Consider the following 11,128-nt stretch of genomic DNA (forward strand, 5'->3'; position numbering starts at 1 on the left):
CTGCTCCATATCTCATTCTATTTTATGCTCCTGACTTTCACCAGTCAAACACTTTTAAAACTCCTACTTAGATACAACTGAAATTGATTTTGTCAGCTGGAGATCAAGCAGGGATGACCAGTAGATTTACTGAACTACAAAATATATCAGTGTCGCTTCCAAACTGTGACATAAAAATAGCAGTTTCTTGTCTCACAAGAATTTATTCGTATGGGGGGTTGGTGAGTTACTGTGCTATGAATCCTCCTACTCGGATGTAGTTCCAAACCAATATAAAATAAAAATGTTTAATTCTAGTGTAACTAATTGCATAGCAATATGTGGCCATGTGCACTAATGTTTATTTGTACATAAATGATTTTAACTGAGCATTGTGCACAGTATTTTCCAAAAATCTTGTGTTGTTAAAATACTACATTCCAAAAGGCGTTAATCTGTTCTTGGCCTTTTGGGCAATAGAATGTTGTTCATTGGATCTCCTTTGAGTTGACTTTGTGGACAAAAGTGGACAGCAGTGGACTGCTGGGACAGGCTCTACCTGGACCACAACAGTTAATTGTTAATTGCTAATTGTAACTTTAAAACACTCGAGAGTCATTCCTATACACAGGCAAGAAGTATAATCTAAATTCTATAAGTTCACTCTCATATTCCCTATACTTGTAATTGAAGAAACTTGTCTAGTCAACATCCATCAATCCCTAATTATTTTTTTGACATCTCACTACTATTCATATAATACTTATAGTAGCAGTCTGAATTTAAAAAAAAAAAAAAACTCTTCAACTTCCTTGTTCATAAACCGTTTGGAAATGTGAATTCAGCAAGTGAGAAGGCATAAAGAATTCCCCTCCTTGAATTACCCTTGCCCTAGAAGCCTGTGTTTGTCCTGTATGACAGCATAGATGCTTTGACCTTAACACTTCCTGTTCAAATTAACCCACTCTAAGGATGCTCTGAAACGATGGATATGTTCAGCCCTAACCACTGAGGCCACGTAACATATGAGAGTCAAAAGAGAACAGAGGTGAGGTTTTAAAACTGTGAACTGTGACAGTACACGACGAAGGGAGACATCTCAAAAAGCTTACCGCTGAACATTTACACAGATATTCCAAGAGAACTAAAATATACCAGATAGAGACTCAGAACTATAAAACACTTGGAAGGTCAGGTCCGAAGACGCCTGATACAAAGGCACCAGGCCTCAGGAAAATAAAAGGCCCAGAGACATTAGTCTCTTTCCTTCCTCAAATACCTCTTGTGTTATTCCTGTTGTCTTCCTCTTTGTTCTTCTTATGCCATGTTCTTCTACCTAAATACATTTGCCCCTTAACTCAACTGTGGAAACAAGGTGTGGCTTTGATGTCATAATGCTGCAGGAACATGAGGGCATATTCATGTGTCACTGGAGGATGACAACCTTTGGGATAAAGGGAAGAAAGAAGGTATATGATGGACACCGGCCCAGCTTAATTCTCAAAATGCTCCGTGATTTTACATGCTCATTTCTCTGCCACTGGACGGGGAATATAAGAATCCTGACTTCTCAGAGCCTCAGAACATAGAAGAATTGTGCTGATTGGATAGCATCAGCATCAAACACGTGCCAATACAAACACGAGCAGGAAGCCAGACATTGTGAGGCATACCTCTAATCTTAGCACGTGAGAGGCTGAGGAGTCTAAAAAGTCACCATAAGATCTTTGGAGGTGGACCTGAGGTGGGTACACAGAGAATTCAAGTCCAGCTGGCACTTCCTAGTGAGATCCTAATTGTTTTATGAGGCAGTGAGGAAAGGAAGGAAGTACAATTACAATAAAAAGTCTATACCGAGCTCTTTCCACTTAGTTAACTGTCTGCCTGGTGGGGCCAGCAGTTCATGAGTTTGGAACATTAAGAGAAGACTCAAATATTCAGGCTTTAAAAGTGCTCCTATCAATCCTTCTATGCGTTACCCTGGGTAGCAAAGAAAGGACGCTTTTGGGAAAACCTTCTGGCTGATGTCTGCTGCATCAAGGTTTGTGTTTTCATTCGATACTTAATTGAGAATAAATGACTGGGTAACTTGCGGACTTGGTGGAGGTCAACAATTCTCCGCTTTGTCTTCAACAAACAACTCACATTTTTCAGTGCTACAGCACGTGTTTATTATTTGTTCACATACCCACATGCCTAGACGCAGTGAGAAGTCTTCATGATTCCACATGGATGACTACATACAGGGGTGTGCCAACAGGGGTACGGTCCCAGGACAAATAAAAATGCTGGCATACAAACCCACTTGGAATCCCATTGATTTATCACGTTAGATCATACAATACTGTTTTTTCTAAGAGGCATAGAAAGCGATTATCCCAAAGGAACACCCAATAGAGATGCAGCAGCCAACCTCAATCAAGTAAATGTTCTACACAATAAACGGGGTTTGAAAGCTTATAAAACTCCTGAAAACTTAAGAATAATTAAAAAAAAAAAAACAGGCAAGGTAGCACATGCCTATAATCCTAGCACTTAGGATGTGGAGAAAACTCAGGAGTTCAAAGTCATCGTCAGTGTATGCTGAATCCAAGGCCAGGCTGGCTGCATGAGAACTCATCTCAAAAGTAAAAAGAATTTAAAATCACTTGTCACTGTAGGTATGAAACAGGATATGAAGCAGATAGTGCTGTAGTGAGACCTCCCAGTCTGGTCTCTTAGGTAAAGAAGGACATGCAGTCCAGACTTCCAGTAAGTGAGACAGAGTTGGCAGACCGTGGTGGCTGGGAGTGGCTACTAGGCTGCAGACCTTTCTCTCCAGCAGAACCTGAAAACAGAAAATGGAGGGCCAGAGCCAAATCACATATGTGTCACCAACCAGCGAACCCGCACACTTTGGTGCCCCACCCAATCCAAGATTTGTCCCTGAAACCAGGAACAGACACACCCCCTTATCTCTGATCTGGGCTCCTCCATTTCTCAGTCACAGTCACCAAAATACCACTTCCCCAAACCTTGGGTCTAAAGATACGATCCTCACTGTGTCAGGGAAGTGCTGCACCTCCTCATACTCTTCCCCTAGATGTCTGGCACAGCCTACATCACCAATTCTTCCAGACCCCTGGAAGAAGCAAGGTCTCCAGTTTCATTCATTGCTCTTTACTCCAGTATGTCCACCACCCAAAGTGGCTTCCCACTAACACACTTCATCAGCTTGTGCTTTGTTGTTGTTGTTGTTGTTGTTGTTTGCCTTGCTTTGCTTTGCTTTGACTTTGTTTTTTCATCAGGGCCTGGCCTTCCTTTCCAGCCTCTCCAGCTATGGAATTCTCCTCTGAGCTCATGACTGGAAGAAGGCACCCAGGCTCCACATCTATACATACAAGTGCTCTGAAGTCATCACCACACCCTCGTTCCCTTTCAGACCATTCCTTCCTATGCATGGCCTCCCAGGCCTCCTCAGTCGACAGTGAACTGGGGATGTTGACCTGAGCTGGGAGTCATTAGGCCTACTTCTATTCCTTCTATTTGACATGCGCTTGAACTCGGGTAAGACCTGGCCACATTAGGGGCCTTGGTCTACTGGGTTTGTTGTTGTTGATGTCGTTGTTGTTGTTACTGTGATGGTGGTAGTTTTGCTTTGTTTCGAGCTCAGGCACTGGCCATTTGCTGTTGAGCAACTGTTGCTAATCAAACATTCACTGAGCAGCCCCTGGAACACCATTGCCTAAGTCAGACTGAGGAACCTACGCATCTGAGCCAAGACAGTTCAAACTGAAAGTTCCCAGGTAAAACTAACTCACCACAACCCTTCCAGTTTCCCAACTCTCCCCACCTTGTGGTCCATGTTCAGGAAGATAGGTATTTGGCATGATGCAACCCTGTTGTGGAGAGGCAGAATCAGGAGGAGGCACAGGAGAGTTTCTCAGTGCCAACAGAGCCTCAGCAGCCTCCAGCTTCCTCTGCCACTCTAAGGCAGCAGCAACAGAATCCTCCTTGGTGGCATTAGGGGCCTGCAAAAGAAATGACATTAGAGAATGAAAGCTGGGAAACCACACCTCCCCCCACCTGCCCACCTACACAGGTGCCCCTTCAAGTGCCCAGCCCTCCCAACAACACCCCCATGGCTTCTTGCTCTTCCCATCCACTAAGCCCGTTCCCTCCAGGGAACCTGGACCCCACTACTTTGCCAGGACCTGCGGCTGCAGTGGAAGAGGCCCAGCAATGTCACGGATTTGCACGATCACACTTGAGTATCTGGAAACAAGGAGAGGAGAGGCAGGCATGAGGATTAAACCCTCTGGTGGACAACTCCTAGCAGAACACTTGGAGGACCAGGGGTTTGGAAATCAGGCTGGGGAAATCTGAATGGCTTTAAAACGTTGGTCTTTTTGACCTAGGCACCCGCTTAGCCTGTTTCCTTTTGAAACTTTTATATTTTTCTCGAGACACTAATTCATACCAGATCTTTCCTCCCAGGGCTTCTTGAAGATGATGAAGAATCCAAGGTGATTATGCCCTAATCTGCAAAGCATCTGGAAAGATGTGAGTACCCTCTTTTTTCAGGGACACTCTTGCTTTCATTTTGCCCAGCCCTCACTGGTTATGAAGGACAAGCCAGGCTCCTCTCTAGGAAGTTTTCTCTGCTGGCCTTCAGCATTCCCCTGGGCCTCTATGTTCCATCCCCATTGGACCTCACATCCCAACAGGATCTTCTCCCATGCCCATCTATAGTAATACCGAGTAAGAGACCGAGCATAGTGAAGGCTTACTGTGTGACAGGCCTTCTTTTAGCCCTGTTGTCAGTGTTATAAATGTATACTGGTTTCCCAGAATGATTACTGAAAACCATACTCTTGGAAAAATGAAATCACTTATCCAAACTCTCAAGAGTGGCCCTACCTTCACTTCTCCTTCTGAGGTGCTGCCTGCTTCACCTCTACTTTTTTTCTTCTTCTTTCTCCTTCATCCACCTACCACAACGGCATCAACCACAGGGTTGAGCATGGAATACTATGAGACCCGTTGGGCTCTTAGTCCTTATTCAGCTCACCTTTGGGGCCTGGCCAAGGGATCAGGCTGCTTGGCAGAAAAAGCAATCACAGATTGCTGCTGACAGATCACTGGAGTGTAAGGCAGATTGGAAGGTTCTTGTGGCTTGCTGCTTATCAGAGTGCCTTGAGGACTTCCCTGAGGGAGTAGAGACAACAGTGGGAATTTGGGCGCCAGACCAAGCATGACTCGAGGAGAGATGGGCCTGTTGTGGGATGAGCAGAGCAGCCCAGGGTGTCAGAACTTGAAGACCTTGAAGATCACTGAGGCTTACCTCTAATTTTCAGTTCATACTGAAATGCAAGGTGTTAATCCCAAGGTCTCATGGGTGGCCACGGTTGATTTGGGGATGGAACATATGTCATTAGGGCACACAGTACAGGGGGCCTGGAAAGTAGCTTCTGGAAGCACCTCCCACAAGCAACAGAGTCTCCTTACCTCCTGTGGGGTTTTGGGTGGCCTGGCCTCATGCTTGTGCACAGTACTCTCCTCCTCATCTGCAAAACACCAGGTATAGCTTAGATGAACCTCACTGTTCCCATCATTCCAAATATTCCAATCACATTCTGCATGTTTTGTCACACTATGTATCTCTCCCAGCTCTGGGATAACTTTTGTTTTCGAGTGAATGTCCGCTAGGGAGACTATGCAGCAGGCTTACTTGTATGAGAACACTTTGAGCTACCTGGCAAGATAGTGTCCTCCAAACAACAAACTTACTCACTAAACAAATCAAAAATCTACCTGCATAAAAACACAAGCAAAAGATGTAAACAGACATTTCTCCAAAGCATCCAATTCCTAATTTTGATATGACGCATGACTACCAACTGTCACACTCCTATTTCAAAACAGGGATGCTGACAGAATTTCTCATACTCCTTCCACCTAAACTTGGGTTCTTTCCCCAGCCAAAGACACTCACTGCGTTTTTCTGCTTCAACAGCCAACCTCTTGCCATGCTTGTGAAATTTAGGAGGAACGGTCACATTCTTTATCACTCCTTGATCCAGGGGTCTCTTCAGCCTTCTACCGTGCTCCTTCTTTTGGGCATTCACAGCAGGCAAGAGCCCATGTTGTTTCCTGAAGTGAAGGATTTAAGGCCCAAAGTTAAGAATGTGGAAGAGGTCTGACCCTTACCCTGAGAGATGTGACACTCGAAAGAAGGCAGTGCCACTGTGACATTTGTGGACCGGCAAGAGGCAGAAATGCTTTTTTTTACCCCTGATTTGGATAGTGATGCAATGGTTGTAGGAATTGTCATTGTGATCTATAGGTCTTCTGCAGCCAAATTCAAGCTCCCAAAGGGAGCTCTGTTCTCATGCCTACTGTTGTATGTGGAGTCAGAATGGCAGCTGGGTACATCAGGTATATTTGTGTTCCATGGCTTTAGGGTCTGTAGTGGAGGTCAAATAGTACCTGGACTCCCTATCCTCAGGATACTCACTCTGCCCCCTAGAAAGCCACATTTTCAGTGACTAGAATTTTTCTCTTCACTCTGCTCACTGCTGAAATAAGTTTACACTCCTTTCTTTTCCTATTGAGTCTTCAACTTGTATCTAGCCTTTTGTACAATGGTCTCTTTTCCAGAAGTTCCACATGCATAAAACTCTTCACAGGCCCACAGATGTTCAACTTGATAATGACTTTTCCTGCTTACCTTCGTTTCCCACAATCCACTTTCAGGCATAAGTAGGCCTGAATCTTCAACAATAACTATCCTCTATTCCGTTATATCATTAATTGTCTCCCTTGGGGCCTGTATTCATTCACTTCCAGCATGGGATATCATGCCTCATGCTCTCAGCCAGTAGTCTCATAAATTCTGTATTTCTCTTAACTTTTCATTAAAGTTGCTCTCACACTTAACCTTAATGTTGATTATTTCCTTGATTCCTCCTTTATCCTGAATATTCTCTTCCTTCTCATAAAAAGTGATATCATTCTCCTGAATCAGAGGTGATGACCAAAGACTTTGATCCCCATGCTCAAGAAGCTGAGACAGGAGGATTGGGAGTTTGAAGCCACTTTGGGTTAACCAGGAAGACAGTATCTCAAGACAAACATATATATGTATATGTTTCAACAGTATAAAATCCTACATAAAATGCAAGCAAAGGACAGAAACAGACATTTCTTCCAAGCATAAGCGTACAAATGATAAAGTGAAAAGATGCACAGAGGGAAATCAGAGCCACGGTGAGGTACCAATTCATTCCACTAAGGTATCTTCTCTGTAAAAAATGTCAACAAGCCTCGAGCAAGACAAGGTAAAACTGGAGCAGTTGTACACTGTTGGGAGGACTCTAAACTGATGAAATTATGAGACTGTTTTAAAAACAATTTATTCTTCTCCCAAATCTCCAGACATCAGTCAATTAATACGGTCTCCACAACCCTTCTTTCATTTCAAGCATCCTTCAGGCTAACAGATTTTGTTGTTGTTATTGAAACTCTACGAAATTCTGGGCTTGATAAAAATAATAAACACCTCCCTAGTGGACTAATTTTCCTCTTCCTGACCAGCAGCAGGTAGCCAATATCACATCCTCCAGCAGTGCACTAATTTTTTGGGAAATAAAACTTCCCCATTTATTTTATGAAATTAACATTACTTTTACGAAAAAGGGGGCCAGCAAGATATCTCAGTGGACGAAAGCAGTTGTTGAGCAAGCCTGAGTCCCAAGTTTAATCTCCAGACACAACAGTGGGAGTAAAGAACTCACTCCTGAAACTTGTCCTTTGACCTCCACATTCATGCTTTGGTGTGTACCCTTCTATGTACACAACACAACACACACACACACACACATACATACACACACACACACACACACACAACTTGCTGTGGCTGTTACTACTACTACTAGTAGTAAACATTTTAATATAAATTTAATTCTTTATACTTGGGCCCAGGAGATGGTGCATCAAGTAAAAATGTTTGCTGTCCAAACCTGGCAATCTGAGTTTGATCTCCTGGGCCCACATAAAGGCATGATAATGTGCCCTGAAATGGGAATTTCACAACACCTGTAGTGAGATGGGAAGCTGACCTGCAAGCTTCCTCTCTGCTAGCTACCACTAATAGTACTAAAAGATACTAAACAGGTTGCCTAAAGGAACATGGTGTCAACACTCTTACCCAGCTGTAAACCCTGTGAACTGCAGTGGTCCATGGAAAGAGATGTCCCTCAGTACAATAATGAAAAAAATGGAGACATCTGCTTTCCAGTTGGATTTTAGGACTGCAAATCTGGCCAAGAACCCAGGGCAGGGGAGGTCAAAGATCCTAGAGGTGAATTTACTATAATTATTTTACTAAATGGACATAGTATCACTTGCCCTCTAAACCTGGACATTTCTTCCCATAGATTGGTGAAGCCCCCAGATTTCTTAAAAGTAGTGTCTCTGAGCAATGGCTGGTGGTTAACTCAGAAACTCATAATTGGTCAAGATGTAGAAAACAAGTGCTTATTGAGTACTGAGCCTCAAATGTGTGCAACATCTATGTCACACCCCAGCCACAAGGCTGTGACACTGTCCTGGAATACAGGGAAGAAACACTGTAAGAAACAGTGGTGGTAGAGGACACGAATGAAATAACGTTGTCAGGACATGACAGGGCAGATGCACTAGTAAGCTCACAGCAGTTGTGGTTGCATACACAAGACCTGCACAAAATTAAGTCAACATTCTACTATGAAGTAGGAAGGGATTCGTGAGCCCACACATGTAACTGAGGCGCTCTGGACAGTTGATGGCTTCTGGAAAATGGGGAGTCGGGATTTTTAAATTAATCAATTATTTTATTCATTTACATCCCAAATGTTGCCTCCCTTCCCAGTTCTTACCTCACAGAGTTCTTCCCCTCTTTCCCCCTCCCCTTCATCTCTGAGAGGGTGACCCCTCAAGTGTCCCCCTATCCTGGGGCATCACATCTCTACAGGATTAGGTGCATCCTTTCCCACTGAAGCCAGACAAGGTAGTCCTCTGCTACATATGTGCTGGAGGCTTTCAGTCAAGCCCGTGTGTGCTCTTTGGTTGGTAGCTTAGTCTCTAGGAGCTCCCAGGAATTCGGGTTAGTTGACACTGTTGTTCTTCCTGTGGGGTCGCCATCCCCTTCAGCTCCTTCAGTCCTTCCCCTAACTCTTCCATAGGGGTCCCTGACCTCTGTCTAATGCTTGAGGGTGTGACTATTTGTGGGTTCACCGTGATCCAGTAGATGGCCCTATACCCAGAGGTATGTGGACACCACAAATTGGAATCAACGGGTTATTAATTTTCTTTAAAAAAAAAAATAGAGATAGCTCAGCAGTGAAGAGCATGTGCAGCTTTTGCAGAGGACACAAGTTCAAATCCCAGCATTCACAATAGAAAGTTGATAACCTGTAACTACAGTGCAGGGTATCCAACATACTCTTCTGGCCTTCATGGGCACCAGCACACACACATGCATAAAGCTCCACATACATACACATAAATAGTAATTCTAACACCAAGAAGAAGACAAAAAGGTGGAGAGGTAGGAAGGTAGAGAGATGTACAGGTAGGGGTAGGTATGGAAGAAGTTAAGGAGAAAAGTAGGAGATAAGTGTGATCAAAATACATTAGATAAAATTCTACTAATCAAAAACATCAAGAATTTTAAAAAACACAAGAAATGTTACAAACCACCATTACTCATGAACATAACACAAATCTCTCTCATGAAATTTTAGCAGTTTGAATCAGTATGTGAAAAATATTCATAAGAAGCATAGTTAAGTCTAGGAGTGCAAGACCATTTTACCTTTATTTTTCTTAGCTTTCTTTCTTTCTTTATTTTCATGAGTGTGTGCATGTTCTAGAAGAATGTATGTATGTGTACTCCATGCTTGGAGCCTGCAGAGGTCAGAGGAAGGCATCATATTCCCTGGAACTTGAGTTGCCACCATGATCCACCATGGGAGTTCTAGGGAATGAACCCTGATCCCCTGCAAGAGTTCATTACTTCTGAGCTGTCACTACAGCCCCTATTTTGACATTTAAATACCACAAATGAAGCTGGCCTGGTGGTGCATTCCTGTAATATTAGCACTCAGGGAGCTGTAGCAAGAGGATCAGCATAGGCTGGAGGCCAGACTGGGCTGCACTGTGAGCTTCCAGAGAGCATCTGCTACCCAGTAAGAACCTGGAGAGAGAGGGGGAGGGAAAGGGAGGGGAGGGGAGGGGAGGGGAGGGGAGGGGAGGGGAGGGGAGGGGAGGGGAGGGGAGGGGAGGGGAGGGGCCCATGGATGAATTTTACTGTCCTAATGGGATAAAAAGAACAGTAGTTAGTAAGATGTGTGATGGGGCGATTTAAAAACATAAAAAAATCCACAGATGATAAAAAATCAAGTAGGAAAGTGCAATGATTTGGGAATATAAAGGAGTAGTCTCAATCCAATAATGTATAGCTGCCAAAAAGAAAGCCTCCTGGAAATGCTTGACTTCTAAATTTCTTAAGCTAAATTCTTTTCTATTTCTTGTTATGAGTTCACTGCTAATTTATTTCTACTTAACATAACATGATGAGTATTACGCAATTTTCACAAAGATGTGATATTTTACATTGCTCATATCATCTACATTATGCTGTGGATGCCTCTTCATGTAGTCCTCTTTCTCTGCAGAAAAATATCCCCTTTGTACTTTCATGCCGTAGACATACTTAGACACATGTACAGTTGAAAGTTGATTCCATCTGAACAAAACATATGACGTGTGGTGCTATCATTCTGTTATCTTTTCTTTAAACCATTTACCTTCCCTTGTTCCCTGAAATACTCTCACTTTGCAGGATATATGATCTAGGTTGTATGTGTGACAGAAAACACATGAAAATAGAAAGACAGGATGTTCCTGTCAATACCTTAGAAAAGTGGCAGAATATTTCTCCAGATTCCCACTATATGCTCAAAGCACTATATTTTAGACTGTAGCAGAATCAATAACACACCAAAAAAATTAATAAAGGCATAGAGATTGAAAATGACACATTAAATACTATATTCAGAAGAAAGAATGTGGGAGGAGTTGGAGTGGGAAAGAATGTGATAATAAATAAGTGTGATACTTGGCA

At 43.2% G+C, this 11,128-nt stretch overlaps 1 protein-coding gene across 1 annotated transcript; it reads right to left on the reverse strand.

Moving 5' to 3' along the window:
• Nucleotides 1-2,130: 2,130 nt before the first annotated feature.
• Nucleotides 2,131-10,704, reverse strand: LOC117695222 (doublesex- and mab-3-related transcription factor C1). Its single transcript, XM_076918986.1, has 7 exons — nt 10,589-10,704; nt 5,954-6,111; nt 5,467-5,525; nt 5,030-5,166; nt 4,173-4,233; nt 3,812-3,989; nt 2,131-2,806 (listed from the first exon to the last, which is right to left on the reverse strand). The coding sequence occupies exons 1-7, from the start codon at nt 10,702-10,704 to the stop codon at nt 2,697-2,699; spliced, it is 819 nt and encodes a 272-aa protein (XP_076775101.1). The 3' UTR covers nt 2,131-2,696.
• Between the last annotated feature and the right edge of the window lie 424 nt (nt 10,705-11,128).

This window comes from Arvicanthis niloticus, chromosome X, assembly GCF_011762505.2.
Source record: "Arvicanthis niloticus isolate mArvNil1 chromosome X, mArvNil1.pat.X, whole genome shotgun sequence".
Taxonomy (NCBI): Eukaryota; Metazoa; Chordata; class Mammalia; order Rodentia; family Muridae; genus Arvicanthis; species Arvicanthis niloticus.